Below are 19,181 nucleotides of genomic sequence, written 5' to 3'. Positions count from 1 at the left end.
TGCATTGAAGGTCCTAGGCAAAACTTGCAATTTAAATCAGTGCAGCTCAGACAATGACTACAAATTAAAGACTCAATTAATGTCAATCATATATCAATGTACAAAAGTGCATGGATCATTCATGCTTGAAGTATGTGGAATAGGCAAGAGTATTCAAAGCTATGCATGTTCCTTGGATTTTGACTTGAATCATAAATCCTTGCATGCCTTGCCTTATCCATGCATGAGCCTTGCACTTTCACTGACATGACATTGCTTATTCAAGTACTATTTTTTTAAAGTGTAATGTACGGTGGTTACCATTTTAGAGCCAATGTTTACTACCAGTGACCACATCATGGTACCTCAGACACAGCAGTACTTAAGCTGGGGCAGGAACTCTGTGTCCTCTCACTTTGAGAAGAAGTGCATTTTCAGTTCATGGCTTGGTTGCTAATCCAAAACAATCAGCCAGATTTTCAGAAATGGCAGCACAACGGGGCTGAAAAGCAGCCAGATCTCCCCAGGCATGTTGGGGCGAAAAGGTCTGTGACTAAAGTGCTACTGCACTCTGATGATCCCCTGCTGGTAATGGTGTAGAGCACCCCTGAAACAGGCAATCAGAACCAGCTCAGCTGTGCCCACTGCAGACTTGGCACCGGTAAGAATCTGGCTCAGTGTGCTTTTCCACTGACATGATCTCTGTCATCCAGAAAGGCTTAATCTTTCAACAGGCACTTTTAAATAATATTACACTGCAGTTAGAGTGCTTGGCTGATGTAATAATGGGAAAATCAGCACACGTTCATTACTTCTCATTTAAGATCCCTGGACTGTTATTGGTGGTGGTGGGTGTCGTGGAGGATTAAGCCACTTCCCCAAATGTGGGGGTCTGGAAGGTTTGTTCAGTTGATCATCACTGAATCATAGAGGGCATAGAGGATGTTACTGAAGTGTGTAGTGGTCTGATTAGTATGCTGGTATGCTTAGTGATCAAACTGCTAGCAATAAAACAGTCATGAGACACTTTCTAATAAGAAGTGGCCTGCAGGAGCCTCATAGATATGGAAGAGAAGAAAATCTGCTATTTCCATCTTAATGATCACAAGATACGGAGCATTGCAGGAAAGACAGCGTATGAGTAGTTTTGAAGTTACATAAGATGAAGTGCAGAGTTTAGTGCCTTGGCTCTCTTGAAAAGGATATATGTTTTATTACTCAGGTGGAAATTTAATGTGAGCAATGGGAGAGTGGTTCGATGTTCTTCTTGTCTGTGGTTGTGGTTGGCATTTTGGGTGTGCTATTAAAGTCAGGCTATTTGGAGAAATTAACTGTTGATAAACAGATGCTTACTATGAAGGATAAATAGCTCTCAATCGAGGAAGTTATCTATATGCTGAATGAGCTACAGCTTGATGTGTTATTCTTCCTACAGTGTCCTGCCAGCATTATACTAAAAGTCCTCCTGTGCCAAGAAGCAAGAGTGAGGTTGTTTTTTTATTCCCCCTCTGAAAGCTGTTTTGCTCCCTTGTGAGCAGTTCTGACCTTGGCCTTCTAGTCATGAACCGAGTCTGGAATCTCTGTCCCACGTCATTACTACTCAAGTTGTGTCTGCTTGCACGGTGCTATCTTCATTCTTTGAATTTGCAAGTTACTGTGACATTTGCCACGCATTTTTTCAAACTCCATTTGTGTACTTTGGAGTCCACAGCAAGGATCTCTTTGTTTATACCTGAGGAGGACAGCAGTGTGCAGTGGGTGAAACCAGAGGACTTTAAAAAGAAGTGGAAATACCTATTTATATAGAGGAAAAGTCTTAAGTAACACAGCATGTGCTTGCTGCTTGCCAATTCAGTCTGTTCAGAGATTTAGGAACTACAACTGCTATTGGTTATTCATGGTCTTGCTAGTGGTAGGGTCCACTTAGAACAATGTCTAGCAGATCTGAGCTCACCTCACTGCCTTTCATCCCAAGGTGCCAAGAGGGTGAGGTTCCCTTTTGGCACAGCTAGAATAGTTGCTACCTACACACCACAGAGCCTTTCAAAGCATTGGCTGCAGTAATCTGAATGTTCCATTTGCTCCCGTGCATATAAAGGCACATACACCCTGCCTAGACACTAGATGTGGTCTTGGCAGATGGGTTAAGCCTATTCTAGAGTCTGGCCCCAGCTGGCAGGAACAACACTAATTTCCACCTTTGCTATGGAGTTACAGATTGAAATATGTCCTTATAGCGTGCCAGCCTCATCTCTGAACTGGGCACTCACTGATGTTAGGCTCACAGTTAGACCCACTTTCTGTTGCACTGCTGTATAAAGTAACTCTTCAAAAGCAGCGTGCTGTTATCCTAGTTCTGTCTCACTAACTCATTCACGTACAGTTTATAATATCTTCATCTTACAAGTAAAAATAAAAAAACAACTGCTCTCCCTCTAAGATCAAGGGCGTACCAGAAAAATTAAGTAGCATTCATTCTGCTTCATAGCAGAATGGCTATTGACAATGGCTTCCGGCAATAAAGGTCCTGGAATAGGAACTTGGTTAGCAGTTTGGTTGATGATGCAGGACATAATCTTTTGAAGCTCTCTTGGCTTTGCAGATCTGATAGACATAAGGCTGTATTGACATTAAACTAAACAAATGAAGGAGCCCTGGGGGCCAAATTCTTCCATGATGTAAATTCATTGAAGTTAGTGGTGTTACTCCAGGGATGAATTTGGCCCAGTGAGCCTTACTCTCTTTCTACATATGGCAAGACCTCTAATTCTGTATATACAGTTGGAAATCTAACCCTCTGTTTGTGCCCGCAAATCAAGTGGTTAAGCATCTAAATGCTAGTATTTGTACAAAACTAGGTGTGCAAAATTGGAGACTGGACTGAGGCTCTCTTATCGATAGAGATACCCGTCTACACGTGCACACATACATGGACATACAAATCTGTTGCCAAGAATTATTTTAAAATCTGCCATGTCAGTGTTGGGCCTGACAAGCTTTAATTATTATCTTGCCTTGAAGCTTTAAGCAATTAAGCTACAAAAATTGCTCGTTCCAGGGTTGCACATTCATGCTGATATCACCAAAACAGCTGCTGCAGAAATGGAGAGGTAAACAATAGGGAGGCATATTTACTTCTTTTCCATAATAAATAGATAGGATATGGGGAGGAAGAATTTAAGATTTGCAATGTGGAAAGGGATAAATTAAGGAATTTTCAGATTTCAGAAAGAAAAATGTGGCAGACCATGAAAGGAGAGGTGGGTAGTGTGTCTAGGACAGCAGGAAGTCCTGCAGTGTGAGGACATTTGCAACAAAACTGTTATTTTTGTGCCACCTGTTATTTATTACTATTATCTGTGTTACGATAGTGTCTAGGAACCTCAGCTGAGAACCCTGTTGTGCTAGGTGCTGTAGAGACATGCTCCAAAGAAGACAATCCTTGCCCCCAGAGAGTTCACCATCCCTATGACAGCTGGGATGCAAAGGGTGGACAAAATAGACAGGTTGGGGAAGGGCCAGAGGACAACGTAATAAAATGTTTATGGCATTAGCACATGCATAGTATAGAGCAGTTATATTGCAGTAAGCATATATCTCCTTCCATTTAATCTACCTGTCAAATTAAATAGAACATAAATTTACAGCCTTGTAAATTGAGATAATCAGGGAAGGAGAATTCAGTGTCCTATGACTGAGCAATGGAATATTCCCCAGAAGTGTGGCTCCTTATTCTTTAATAAAAAGGACATGGACAACCAGTCTAGGCTCCAACTTTTCTCTAAAGGCAACTTCCAGTGTAACTTAGCATTTATTTTGACCACCACATCTAATTACAAAGAAGAGAAAATTGCTCCCAAAATACAGTCTACCTTTGGACTGTAGAATTAAATTGTTGGTCTTGATCTTCAGTTGCAGCTCGGCAGGACTCTGTATAGCTATGGGGTGAGGAGCATAAAGGTGGGAACATTATAGGATGATGCAGCTGATAGCTAGATCAGGTAGGTAAATGTAGAGACAAAGCCAAGCCTGATTCTCATCTCACTTACACTCTCTAACTCCATTGACTTCTTGGAGTTGTCCCTGATTTACAGTAGTGCAAGTGAATGCAGAATTAGACCCTTGAACTATTAGGTGAAATCCTGCCCCCATTGAAGTGAACGGCAAACTCCCATTCACTTCAATAAGTCCAGGATTTTATCTTCTATCTTTAAGGATGAAACTTTAAAAAGTGTGCACGTGCTTCTGAAAATCTGGCCCTAAACCAGTTGAAAGGCAAACTACAGTGATACTATCCTTTAAGGAAGGTCTGTTTTGTGGCTGATAGTAAACATCCTTTTTAGATTTTTGACCCTATGTTCACAGACTACGAGGCCTTGTCTACATGGGAAAGTGTTTTTCAGTATAAGCTAATATGTGAATTTAAACTGATATAGTTATACGGACCCACCCACCTCTCCCTGAAGTGCACATTCTTATTCTGGTGTAAGAGTGGCCTTTTTTCAATTTAGCTTATGTCTTGGGAAGGGAGGGGTTTAAGCTAAACTAAAAAAAATGACTCATACCAGAGTAAGTGTGTCCAGAATAAGGGAAGTCTAGAGATACAACTATGTTGGTGCATCTGGTAAAACTTTCCTATGTAGACAGGGCCTAAGAGTTTGACCCTGCAGCCCTTATTCATGTGAGTAGTCTCACTGGGACTACTCATGTGACTAGGGATGCAGGACCTAGCCCTACATTTTAAAGAAGCTTTTAATAACCTGCTTTGCCTAATTAATTATGAAACTCACACAAAGAAAAGTACAACAGACAGCACTCCCGTTGCATGTGACAATGTTATCGGTTTGGAGTAACAAAAATATAAATCCATTATGAAATAATAAAGAGTTGGAACTCAAGTGGGAAAAGTTGGGAACTGGGACCTGCAAATAATGCATGTGCATTTGTTTAATTAAGCCTGATTTTCACAGGCAGCTCTTCCTGAGTGCACAGGCTTCCTCTTGAATCATATGCCAGAGTGCAGAAATGCCTGTGATCCTGCAGAGCACACAGGCACACTGGGCAAAGGTTAACGGGAACCAGTCCAGTGGCAGATAAATAAAGACTGAATCCATGATAGATTACAGTTGTGGGTGGGGCTATGGGAGCCACCAGGAAGCGTCACTATGCTCTGAGGTCTGTGTAAGTGACAGGAGCACTGGACAGTGAAAATAGAAAACTCGAGGAAGTTTTCAGAACGTTTTCCTTACCGTTTGTAATCAGCTCCCTGGAAGCTTGAAACTGTCATCTGTTTTCTTGGTAATTTTGTTTGGTTTTCTCCATCATTTGTTCACATTAAGAGTGCAGACCTGCAACATTTCTTCCTGTGTGTAAGGATTATTCGACTGAGTAAGGATTGCAGGATTTGTTATTGCAGGGTTGCTCACTCCTAGTATAATTTGATTTTCCGAAGTATGTGCAGGGTTAAACTAGATCTAGAGGTTATATGGATTTTGCAAACAGATACTAGAAGAAAGGCAGGTTAAAATTTGAGCCAAACAGATGTTAGTGTCCCTTTCCATATTACGTGATATTAAGCGTTATTTGCCTAGCACTTTGTAGGTGTTACTGCAAACAAATCATAAATAATAACTAACAATAAAATATGATCAAACTTCCCAGTGTCACTGCCAGCACATGCATTATCTGCTAACTCTGATACACAGTCTTCGTGCCATGTCTTCTTGAAAATCAGCTGCTGAACATATGTGATTTAGTGAGCTACACAGCCGTACACAGTGTATATCAGAGAACAGGTTAAAGGCATAAGTTTTCATGTCAGAGAAAAGGCTCTGAATTGTAGATTAATAGGTATAAGATGACAGTTAAGTGGCTAGATAAGAAGAAGAACATTCACTGTGTATTATTGTTCTGAATGAATGCCATTTGGGTATACCCCATGGTGGGGTGGGGTACAGAGCGACCCTGAAGAAACAGGAGGCATTCTGCCTTGTGAGAGGTAATATGCTTTCCAGAGCTCCCCCTGCACAAAGAGGCAGCTCATCTGCTATTACATCTTTACACGGGGTGCAGACTGCTCCCCTCACTCCACACAGCCAGCTGGCTCTGCTGGCCAGTGCATTGGGAGGAGATGAACTATTACTTCACCTCCTGCCCACTCCTCCATGCCACCTTAGTTCTGGGTTTCTGCTTGGCACTTACATGGGCTGTACAGTGGACAGGGGAGGTTCTTATACCCTGCATTGCACTCAGTGGGGGCCAGCAGATTCTGGCCCATGTTGAGCAATGACATGACCCTTGCCCCAAGGAACTGACAGTCCAAAATGATTTCGACAGAACTGGCAATTGGAGCAAACAAACAAGGGGGTTACTGCATCATCCTAGTTCACGACCAGGCTCTGTCCATCCCAGTCTCTGCTTTGTATTAGCGTGTTACAAACCCAGGTTTGATTCCCTGTCTCCTGCTCGCTGGGCTGACATATGGTGACAATACTGCGTGAGCAGCATACTCCCCGATAGCGCGGGAATGCGCAATCCCCCTGGAAGTTTAATAAGTATCACTGGTGGGCTGGACTGCAAAGAGCTTTCTGGCCAATTACAACATCTTGAAAGTGGTCATGCATTCCAAATGGGTTAGAGATACTGGAGGGCGTGGAGGAGAGATATTGTCCTCAGGGCTGCACTGGGGATAAGAGAGAGTGCTCCTTTGGAGGAGGAAAGGTTCAGGCGAAATATCTGACTCGGTGGGGGTGGGGAGAGGGGCCCATTAGCCCAGCCTGTTGGACAGTTTTGCATGAGTTGATAGACTTGTTTAAAAGAAGTCCTTCTGTCTGCCTGAGCGTTTTACCAGTCAGCACAGCACGTCTGCTCATAATCGAGTCCTGCTGTTTCACTGGCAGTTATAATGGTGGCTAGTTCACCTATGGTTGGAATTAATTCAAAGGGAAGTGCTGTGGCAGGGCTTCCCACTGCTGTTTTCTTTATGCAGTTGAGGCCCGCAGGGGCTTGTCTGGGAGGGATTTGAGTGCTGGATTGACAGCTCTGGTGACTGAAGTCCAAGGGGGTACCACACACATGGGGTGCAGCAGCAGCATCATTCACTCTCTCTGAGTGTCAGGGATCTTAGCCCTGACAGGTGGAACCATCTCTAGGTCTGAGAAAGGAGTTCATTCTCCTTGGCCTAGTCAGTCTTTGGCCTGTTAGCTGAACAGCCAGTGGTGGTGATTATAGCTGAGGTTTTGAGGTGTGTTTTGTGATGCCTGCTAGGAATTAGATTGATTCCACAATGAACTTTGATCACTGCTGATACCAGTGACCTTGTAATGAAATGCTCTATAGCCCATTGCTGGTCACTGAGCTATCCAGTTCCCTCTTGGGCTATGTTTTTGATACACGACTGAAGAGAGTTGTGGAGCCAAATCTTTCCATTTCAGGTATCAGTGCAGTGGCATGGATGTTGTGCAGCTCTTGGGGTATCAATGGAAACGTCACCCTTTCATAAAATATGATTATTATTATTTACGATTTGCATTGCCTGGTGCATAGGAGCCCCATTCACAGAACAGGACCCTCCTCCCCTTGTCTTAGGCACTGTAGAAAGACAGCAAATGAAGATGGTCCCTGGCCAAGTTCTAACTATTAGTCCTTATTGTTACTGCATGGGAGATCACAGGGTTAATTTTTGGATCTGGACTTTGATCAGGCCAGTAGATACAGGGAGCACTGCAGAGACTGCACTCTCGAACCTGATGTGAGGGGAGCAAGTGCCTCCTGTTTTCAGCAGGGACTTCTCCATCTGCACTGGATCAGTGACAGAAGGAGTCCTTTCAGAGTAGCAGCCGTGTTAGTCTGTATCCGCAAAAAGAACAGGAGGACTTGTGGCACCTTAGCGACTAACAAATTTATTAGAGCATAAGCTTTCGTGAGCTACAGCCCACTTCATCAGAAGGAGTCCTGTCTGCCCATCCTTCACTGAAAGAAGGTCTATGCAGTTGCCACTGGGCCTTCAGAGAGGGATGTGTTGCAAACCTGGCAGGGAGAAAGAGAGAGGAGAGGAGCAGCCTGCAAGAGGCTTGATGGTATTGTAAAAATTAAATTGTTCAGATTAAAAATCAAAGGGCCAAACTAATCCTCAGCGAAACAGAACTGACTTTGATGCATTTGGCCCAAATAGCCAACTGAAAATGCAGGGTCTTTGCAGTGCTATACTGCATTTGGGCTTGAGTCTGAAGCCACAGCGAAGTTGGCAGTACAATGGCCTGTTCCAAAGAGGCACCTTACAAATCTATCCCCAGTATGCCTTCAGCAAGACAGGACTGAGTTACAAGCACTGGGCCTGATGCTGCTCTCACTCATACTGTAAACTAAGAGTAATCCCCCTGTCAAAGTCAGCTGGGTGACACTGGTGTGAAACTAGTGTGTTGTCAGAGTGGAGCCTCAGCTCTATTGTTTCCTGCCTTCATAAGTGTGACCCCTCCTGTTTTCAAGTCCAGTGTTTTGAAGTGAGCAGTCTCCCAAGCACTGCACGCTGAGCTCACCAACAGCTCACCTAGACCGTGTTTGTTGACTCTCTTTATCTTGCTCCTTTTCTCTTTTATCCCTGAAGGTTGGAGGCTGGCAGGGACCACGTTTTGCCCATTGACTATTACTTTCCACCGCAGAAGACTTGCCTGATTTGCGGCGATGAAGCTTCTGGGTGCCACTACGGAGCTCTTACCTGCGGCAGCTGCAAAGTCTTCTTCAAAAGGGCAGCTGAAGGTAATTCACCTCTGTTCAAATCACACACAAACACCAGAGAACAAGCCCTCCAGCCCTGACATCTCCTATTTCCCAAGGCAGGGCTTCCTGAGGGCCTTGTACTTCACTCACAGAACACATTTTCTCATTAGAAACAAATGCATTAATTACATAAAATGTCCATGGGCATTAGCAGCATCGTTAAATGTCTGACACCTTCTTAGGAAGTTGAGCTTCACTCCTGGCTCTGAGGAGCCTGTGGCACAGAAGGAAGCAGAGACCTGAGGGCTGGGCAGAGAACACTGAGGGACCCTGAATTCCTTAAGGCAGAAAAGAAAATTGGTTTCCTTACTGTACTTTTGTCATTCCACATTGCAGACCAGTCACAGAAAAAAAATACCCATAACCAGAGCCTGAGCCAGCCCTCCGTCCTTTCCAACACGTGCTGCTGGGAGTGGGCTAAGGAGCAGAGTCAGTTAGTTCTCCCTCGCCCATCTGACTTTTACACACTGCCTTGGGGTCACCATATTGCCATCCGCCCATCTGTGATCTAAAATCCAACTATCATAATCCAGTATTTTCCCCCTATTCCCTTTCCTGCTTCCCATTTCCTAGTATCCCCTCCATCAATATGGGCACTCATGACTGTCGCATTAACATCCTGAGAATGATAGTGCTTCCATGGTGCCCGTAACACTAGTTCAGGAGCAGTGCTCTGTCCTCCTCTGTGCCTTTCCCACTCCTCCCCAGCCTGAAGGTTCTATAACCAGCGCCGCCTTCATGCCCTAGGCCTCAGTCCAAGAGCCTCCAGGATTAAATATGGACCCAGATGTTCCCCTGCACTTGTCGAATTTTTACACTGTTGTCCTGTACATTTAAAATGAAAATAAACTAGTCAGGCAGGTTTTTAGGCTGGATGGTAAGAAATGCCAGGGTGTTAAAACTGCAGATCAAAAGCACGCTCTCTTGCCAGCAGTTCAAGGCTGTCTATAGGCCCATATATTTGGTACCATAAGCTCTCCTGTCAATTACAGAAGAGTTAACTTTGACTTTTGGAGAGCATTTAACTGCATTGATCATGATTTTTCCAGAATGCTAACATCTAATGCACCAGCTGCTAATGGTTATAAATCAAATGCTGGTTTTTATAATATTATTGTAACAGGAAGGCATTTAAGTTTATCAGCTAGTAGTGCATGGCATTAGGAGTCAGCACTCTCTGGCTTCTGTCCTTGGCTGCATTCAGTGTGCGACTTTGGGCTTTCACTTCTCTGTACGTCAACTTTACCCATCTGTGAAATGGGAATAGTAATTCTTAACAGAGGACATGATCAACCCACGCTGTGAAATGAAAGCCTGTCACATCGTCTGTCGCATGTGGGCTAATAGGAGCATGAAAAACAATGGACAGGTCTACACTACCGCTTACGTTGCTCAGAGGTATGAAAGAGACACCCTTCTGAGCGATGCAAGTTACAGAGATACCGGTGCTATGTCTTGTGGAGGTGGAGTAATTGTGCCACTGTCGGCATAGAGCGTCTTCACCAGACACGCTGCAGCAGCACAGCTAGGCCGATGTAGCGCTTCTAGTGTAGACCTGCCCCTATGTTATAATTAGGTGGACTGGGGGAAGAAAGAGCAGTTTAGGTGGTGGATAATTCAGTTAATTCTTCACAACACACAGATGGAAACTCATCCCACCTGCCACCCCCAACCCAGCCCCAGTTATGTCAACTAGCCCATCACCTTCATCCTCATAGAATAATCATAATGAAAAATCTGTGCGATTACAGAGTCTGATTCTCTTCTCACACGGTGCACATCAGAAATAACTCCATTTACTTCACTGCTGTGAGAGGCCAAGTCATCTGCTCCCTTTCAGTCAAGGATCTCCAAACTCCTGTACTACAGCTGGTCAAGTAGTATTTTCACATAGCATATTTGACATTTGGGGGAACAAATTGTAGAATAAATCAGCTTCATATACATTTTTTCACTGTTTCACTAGATGTCTAGATGGTCAAATGCAATGGGTCAGATCCTCAGGTGATGTACATTGGCACAGATCTATTGAAGTCAATGGAGCTGTGTTGATTTACACCAGCTAAGGATCTGATTTTTCAGATGCATCATTCAGAATTTGTCCCATCACCAACTGGTGAATAATTCATTCAGGAGGAGAGTCAGAAATCATTTAACAAGCTCTGCTGTCACAAAGCTGGACAGGTCCCATTTCTGTCTGTGTGACAGAAGGGGAAACTGAAGCATTGGGCACTAAACCTACTTGCCACTGTCAAACAGTGAATACTTGCAGAGTAAGGAGTGGGATCTGGAGTCTGTAGATCCCCATTTTGGTACGCCTGTGTATTTGGGCTGCTTGGTCCTTTCTGGTTGATTTTGTATTGCTTAGTTGCTTTGTGAGAGGTGCCTTTCCAATGGGGTATGTAACAAAAATGAACAAATCAGTAGTATGGTATGTAATACTTTAACATTTCAAAGCAACACCGAGGTTTTTTCTTACCGTCAGGTATAACTACCATCTGGATATTTTATTTGAAATTTATCTGGATCATTATTTGAAAGAACATTTCAGAGATAATTCAAGTAAAAGGGAACTAAAATGATCTGTTAATGGACACTGTCCCCATTCATCATCTTCAGCCATAATGAAGGTGACTTGACCCCGCTTCCTGGAGTGCCTATCAATCTATTTGCTTCATCCTACAAGGCAAGTGATAAGGTCTCCTTCAGATCCAGGGGCTTTCTCAGTCTAACCCCCAGGTATCTTCATTGCAAAACCATCACACAAGTTTGCACAATTGGACTTGTTTGCCAGAGTCAGGACTGAAATAGCAGAAGTGTTGTAACTTGGCATTGAGTTATGCTGGCAGAGCTGGCTGGGGAACCCAGGACTGGAATAACAGGGGGTGCTGCGAGTCAGGAGTGAGTTGCTTGGGAAAGCCGATACCCTGGCCTATCTGCACTATGCTTTATAATAAACAGTGCTGTCATCTCCTTCATGGAGTAAATTAACAGATTCCTTTAAAAAGGGATTTACTGTTGTTCCAGGTTCTGGGCTTAGGGTGTGTGTGGAGTGTCAGAAATATTTTATTGTTTTATTTATAAATTAGGACCATATGACATTTACCAGGGTCATAATTCTTCTTGCAACAGGTTCTTTCCTTTCCCTTGACAGAGTAATTAGGATAAAATATGTTTGCCTGATGCACTAAATTACAAGACGGGAGGGGGGAAGGGCAATGGTCTCCAACTGGAAAACCTCGTTGGTATGTTGTTCTATTTTCAGCTACCAAGCAATGTTGTCTCTCTGTGTAAAGGGTGAGAGTATAAATGAAAACTTTCTTTTGCTGTATCAGATTCTGATCCATTTTTTTCCGCAGGGTAAGGCTTTGTGTGCAATATCAATACTGCAGCCATAATTAAAAGCCTGCTAGCTCTTCCATTAGAACCCCCCTGCTCCTTTTACCTCCAGGAGTTAGTAACTTGAAACCTCCTATTCCCCTCTCATATGGACACTTCGGGCAAAGTTCTGTGCTGGTGTCAACTGGTGAAGCTCCATTGACCTTAATGGAGTTTCACCCAATTACACCAGCAGAGAACTTGGCTCCTTAAAATGCTGCATTTGAGCCCAGACAGATATTTATGGTTGTGACATAATCATGAAAATAGGGAGCTTTTTCTCATTGAGGATCAGAATTGGCAGGTGTTTGCTGCCTGTTTACAAATGGGAAGACATGTGTAGATCCCACATTGGCGAGAATCATGCACCAGGAAGAATGCCTGGTCCATTAACATGGAGAATGAATGCAGGTCTGGCAGACATAGAGTTAATAGATTGGATTAGGGTTTTGTTTTTAGCTATCTAGATGAACACAGATGAAAACTCTTAATGAGGAAGAGAGGAAATGAGAAACCAAGTGCAGCAAATAATCGCTGTTGATTTTGATTGGTCAAACGGAGAGACCAGAGGGCTAGAAAAGCCGAGAGGTGGTTGCACCAACCTAATGCTGTTTGCTTCTGTTCTCTAGTTTTTTTGCTATCTTAGACTAGGGCTTCTACATGGCTTTGTTTATACATGTTGCAACCACTCACTGCTCTCCCACTTGGGTGTGAGAGGTAGAGATTTTCCAACTGGAAAGTGATTTGAGGGTGTGTTACATAGGAACTAATGGGAGGCAATTTAGGTCACCTAAATCAAGATTTTTAACCTAGATAATCAGAAGTGAAAGTGAAATTGTAAGGCAGAAATTCAGTGTGCTACTCAGCCCTTAAGGCTTTTATACTAAATCACACAGTAATGCATTTTATTTAACAAATAATTGAACCAAGAAGGAGAACTTTGTGTTTTTGCTTTACCTTGCAGGGCATGGATATAGCCTGAGGTGTCTTTATTTTGGGAAGGGGGTGGTAAATGAGGGTTCTTATCACTTTCTACCCTTGATTCCATATTTGTAACAGTTTTTGTACTCCCTTTTGGTAACTTTCCATGGACAGTCCCTTTGCTTCTTGCACAGATGTAAACTTGAAATCTGGGATTCCCCACCCTCCAATACATTTTTACTTCTTTAGATTTCTACAGGCACTTTTTTAGGACTATCTGAAAAGCTCTACGCAGGTTCCTTTGGTGTACTCTAAAAATACAGACCAACAAAACCAAACACAGCAGCTTTCCCAAACCAGGAAAAACACTCCCTTTACCACTGATTCATACCAGCAGCTTGCAGCAAACTCCTCCCTCTCCAAAAACTAGAAGAAGTGTGTTGTTTAGTATGCTGTGAACATCAACACATTCAGGCTGTTTGGGGGTGGGGGGTACCTAGATGTCTAGGTACTTCTTTGGCCCTCATCACAGTATCTGGATATCAATTAAGTACTGCACATACCTGTAAAGATTTCAAAACTGTAAACGGGCATTGGGGCAGAAAACTTCATAGAAATACATTGCACTGGTAGAGACAGAAGGGGAAAAGATGTTTTTCCAAAGAACAATAATCAATACCTTGGGGCTGTCACTCCTTTACAAATAGGGCTAGTTGCTCTGCACGGTACTTTGTGCTTCAAGGAAAGAAGCTCACTCTCCTCTTAATAAAAACCGTGACCAACTCTTTCCACCTAGGACTTGCGATCTTGACCACAAGATGCTGGAACAGTGGCAAAAAGGCATAAATCCTTCCTCCTCACTAGCCCATCAGCAGTCTGGATTTATGAACATTCTAAGGCACATGTAGGGCCAGGTTAAATACAGGCTGGTTCCAAAACTTGTGCACACAGATTCTTCAGCCCTGACATGGGCTTCCTCATTGCAAGATGGACGGGCTGGGATTAATTAATTTTTAAATCAAATCTGACATTTATTTTGCTCAGAATGTGGTCCTATTCTGCATCCTGAATGCTAAGGAATTCAGACAGACTAGTTTTTATTTTTCCTCTTTCCTAGTGGAAGGTTCTGCTATAACTGTTCCACTAGGCATGTTCTCTGCTTCCAAAGAAAAAGAATAATCATTCTTGCTTTTAATGCCTCCGCAATATGCAGAGAGGAAAAAACCAAGAAGCCCTTCCATCTAAGCAATTTTTTTATGCTTCCATTTTACGTGGCCAGAACGGATTCAGGCAATGAGTTATGGCTGCAGATCTTTGGCGTTCACAGCAGCATTCTTTCACCTTCTCAGGGTAGTGATCAGAATAGCATGTTATTTTAAAAGTCATCTAATCCTGGGAGAAGATTCATGATCCTGATTGCTCCTTCCCACAGAAAAATCCACAAAAGAGCGAGAGTGTGTGCATATGGAGGGATCTGTCAGGTTCTGTTCTATTTTGATCCCTTCCCTCTCCTGCTGTGTTCAGCTCCCAAAACCTGCAGATCCTCTGAGTTCTCATGAAAGCTTGGGGGCCCTCTGGGACAGTTCTGGGGCTCTCTGGGACAGTTCTGGGGCCCTCTGTCCCCAATTCTCCGTAGCAGAAGGGCACTGGAGCACGCTGCCTGGAAGTTCACTGCCTGCAATTGCCTCTGGACCCTTTCCTCAGAGGACCCTCATGGTGCAGAGGGTGCTCAATGGAAAAGTGAATGCAACCTGAGACTGAGTTAACATTTTGGCAGATTCCCTTCAGGGTCCATGTGTGGCCCTTTTGACCCCCTCCCCGCTTCTGGGACTAGGGTGACAGTGCATTGCTGGCTGCTGACTCCCATTTCTGGACTCAGGCAGTGTGCCCGATCCAGCCTGGCTTGATGATTTTTCCGGCAGGCAAGTAAAAGCAGTTTATTTTCCATTACTTTTCTTGGTGCTCTTGTGACATTCTATACCTTGGGGGAGCATGGTGTAACCCCCATATTCCTCATTTTCATATAATCATGAGCTTCCATATAAAGCAGGCCTTGTAAGGTATCAGGGGAAAGGTTATGATCTTCTGAAAGTCACTTCTCTATCCATATATGTATGTCATTCATGCATATGAAGTTATGAGAATTGTGTAGTATGGTTGTCACTAAATCATGCTGTAAGTTGGGGGAATCAGCCAGATATTAGCTCCCCAGAGGCAACAGCAAGGAAAGTAACCAACGCCAAACAACCCATCAATAGCCATGGTCCAGCAAGGGAGCTACAATGCAATGATTCACCTGCATGAGGCCACACCTGGGCAGCAATGACCATGAGATGGTTGAGTTCAGGATCCTGACAAAAGGAAGAAAGGAGAGTAGCAAAATACGGACCCTGCACTTCAGAAAAGCAGACTTTGATTCCCTTAGGGAACTGATGGGCAGGATCCCCTGGGAGGCTAATATGAGTGGGGAAAGGAGTCCAGGAAAGCTGGCTGTATTTTAAAGAAGCCTTATTGAGAGTGCAGGAACAAACCATCCCGATGTGCAGAAAGTATCAGAGGAGTAGCCATGTTAGTCTGTATCCTCAAAAACAACGAGGAGTCCAGTGACACCTTAAAGACTAACAGATTTGACTAATCTGTTAGTCTTTAAGGTGCCACCAGACTCCTCGATGTGCAGAAAGAATAGCAAATATGGCAGGCGACCAGCTTTGGCTTAACAGAGAAATCTTTGGTGAGTTTGAACACAAAAACGAAGCTTACAAGAAGTAGAAACTTGGTCAGATGACTAGGGAGGAGTATAAAAATATTGCTTGAGCATGCCAGGGTGTAATCAAGAAGGCCAAAACACAACTGGAGTTGCAGCTAGCAAGGGATGTGAAGGGTAACAAGAAGGGTTTCTACAGGTGTGTTAGCAACAAGAAAAACATCAGGGAAAATGTGGGACCCTTAATGAATGGGGAAGGTTACCTAGTGACAGGTGATGTGGAAAAAGCTGAAGTACTCAATGCTTTTTTTTGCCTCAATCGACACAGACAAGGTCAGCTCCTACACTGCTGTTCTGGGCAACACAGTATGGGGAGAAGATGAGCAGCCCTCAGTGGTGAAAAAACAGGTTAAGGACTATTCTGAAAAGCTCTACATACACAAGTCCATGGGTCCAGATCTAATGCATCCGAGGATGTTGAGGGAACTGGCTGATGTGATTGCAAAGCCATTGGACATTATTTTTGAAAACTCGTGGTGATTGGGGGAGGTCCCAGATGATTGGAAAAAGGCAAATATAGTGCCCATCTTTTAAAAAAGGGAAGAAGAAGAACCCGGGGAACTACACACCAGTCAGCCTCACCTCAGTCCCTGGAAAAATCATGGAGCAGGTCCTCAAGGAAACCATTTTGAAGCACTTGGAGGAGAGGAAGGTGGTCAGGAACAGTCAGCATGGATTCACCAAGGGAAAGTCATGCCTGACCAACCTGATTGCCTTCTATGATGAGATAACCGGCTCTGTGGATATGGGGAAAGCTGTGGATGTGATATATCCGGACTTCAGCAAAGTTTTTGATATGGTCTCCCACAGTATTCTTGCTAGCAAGTTAAAAAAGTATGGATTGAATGAGTGGACTATAAGGTGGATAGAAAGCTGGCTAGATTGTTGGGCTCAACAGGTAGTGATCAACAGCTTGATGTCCAGTCAGCAGCCAGTATCAAGCGGAGTGCCCCAGGGGTCAGTCCTGGGGCCAGTTTTGTTCAACATCTTTATTAATGATCTGGACAATGGGATAGATTGCACCTTCAGCAAGTTCGCAGATGACACTAAGCTGGGGGGAAAGGTAGATATGCTGGAGGGTAGGGATAGGGTCCAGAGTGACCTAGACAAATTGGAGGATTGGGCCAAAAGAAATCTGATGAGGTCCAACAAGGACAAATGTAGAGTCCTGCACTTAGGACAGAAGAATCCCATGCACCACTACAGGCTGGGAACCGACTGGCTAAGCAGCAGTTCTTCAGAAAAGGACCTGGGGATTACAGTGGATGAGAAGCTGGATATGAGTCAATAGTGTGCCCTTGTTGCCAAGAAAGCTAATGGCATATTGGGCTGCATTAGTAGGAGCATTGCCAGCAGATCGAGGGAAGTGATTATTCCCCTCTATTCAGCACTGGTGAGGCCACATCTGGAGTATTGTGTCCAGTTTTGGGTCCCCCACTACAGAAAGGATGTGGAAAAATTGGAGAGAGTCCAGCTGAGGGCAACGGAAATTATCAGGGGGCTGGGGCTCATGACTTATGAGGAGAGGCTGAGGGAACTGGGCTTGTGTAGTCTGCAGAAGACAGGAGTGAGGGGGGATTTGATAGCAGCCTTCAACTACCTGACGGGGAGTTCCGAAGAGGATGGAGCTCAGCTGTTCTCAGTGGTGGCAGATGAAAGAACAAGAAGCAGTGGTCTCAAGTTGCAGTGGGGGAGGTCTAGGTTGGATATTAGGAAAAACTATTTCACTAGGAGGGTAGTGAAGCACTGGAATAGGTTACCTAGGAAGGTGGTGGAATCTCTATCCTTAGAGGTTTTTAAGGCCTGGCTTGACAAAGCCCTGGCTGGGATGATTTAATTGGTGTTGGTCCTGCTTTGAGCAGGGGGTTGGACTAGATGACCTCCTGAGGTCTCTTCCAACCCTGATCTTCTATGATTCTATGAACCTTGCTTGGAGAGACTCAGCAATGCCCTCCAGACATGCCTGGACTTGTGCTTGCCAAGCACATGGACTGAGAGTATAAAACAGACAGAATGGACACATACTGGGCCCTTCTCCTGCCCCCACCTATGCTGCAAGCAACCAAGACACTGAGAAGAAGACAAGACTCCAACATAGGAGATTGGCCCAGGTTTAAGGAACAAACCTGTATATTAAGGACTGCAATATCCAGTGGGGTGCGAAAAACTGCTTAATCTAGTTGCTGCCCAGTCTAATAGGGTTGAAAGTTTATACTGCGTGCTTATATTTTATTTTATTTTGGTAACCACTCTGACTTGTTATGCTTAGATTTTAAGTGATTATAAGTCGATCTTTATAGTTAATAAATCTGTTTGTTTATTTGACCTGAAGCAGTGTGTTTGGTTTGAAGTGTGTCAGAGTCTTCCCTTGGGAGAACAAGCCTGGTGTATATCAATTTCTTTGTTAAACTGACAAAGCATATAAGCTTGCAGCATCCAGCAGGCATAACTGGACACTGCAAGACGGAGGTTCCCAGGGTTGTGTCTGGGACCAGAGATACTGGCTAGTGTCATTCAGTTGCAAGTAGCTGGGAGCAGCTTACATGCCAGAGGCTGTGCGTGAACAGCCCAGGAGTGGGGGTTCTCACAGCAGAGCGGGGTAAGGCTGTTTCCCAGAGTCAAGGATTGGGGTGACCTAGCAGATCACCGGTCCAGATAACTCCAGAGGGGAATGTCACAGCTCCTCATTCCCATCCTAGAGCAGGAGCCGTGATATCACGGTCATCATGGGACCTATCAAGGCTGCCATCTCACTGTGCAACTCCCATACCATTACCCATGGATAAAAAAAGGGACTAAAGTTTCCGGACTCCCTTTCCTAGGGTATATCAGAGAACACATTCTTTCTTTGCTCTACATTCTGATCTGCCAAGAGTTAGCCATTTGCCAGAAACAAAGTATTTGGGCTAGACTGCTGGTTGCTGCCAAAATAGATAATAATTTGAAATAAAGAATTTCCAGGTCCTGTCCCTGTGGCTTAAAATTCCACTCCCCTGGGTTGAGTGATCAGATGGTTGACTAAAGAACCTGCAAAAGATCCCTTCACAGAATTTCAAAATAAATTCATCTGCCCCCTCTACCACTTGGTTTCTCTTGTTCAGTTTTCTACCGTTGGACTTCTTTAGCAGACTCAGGGTTGAAATGACAGGGTGGCTTAATTGGGAGTGAAGATGTATTGATAGAGTCCTGGAAATTGCAGGATTGGAATAGTTGAGGGTGTTGCAGATCAAGGATCAAGTGCCATGGCCGAGCTGTACAGGGAGCTCAGGACTGAAATAGCAGCGATTGTTACAGGTGGGGTCCATTGAGCTGCGCAGGAGAAGTTTGCACACTGCCTTGTCTGCATTAGTCTGTATCATTC

General features: G+C 44.1%; 1 protein-coding gene across 1 annotated transcript in view; it reads left to right on the top strand.

The window, feature by feature from the left end:
* The window catches only part of AR (androgen receptor), a 116,338-nt gene that overhangs the window by 40,923 nt on the left and 56,234 nt on the right, over nt 1-19,181 (top strand). Inside the window, exon 2 of the mRNA XM_048864864.2 lies at nt 8,585-8,736. Coding sequence (XP_048720821.1) covers nt 8,585-8,736 — 152 coding nt within the window. The remainder of the gene's footprint in view (nt 1-8,584; nt 8,737-19,181) is intronic.

Source organism: Caretta caretta, chromosome 9, assembly GCF_965140235.1.
Source record: "Caretta caretta isolate rCarCar2 chromosome 9, rCarCar1.hap1, whole genome shotgun sequence".
Classification (NCBI taxonomy): Eukaryota; Metazoa; Chordata; order Testudines; family Cheloniidae; genus Caretta; species Caretta caretta.
This window is presented reverse-complemented; position numbering and strand designations above follow the sequence as displayed.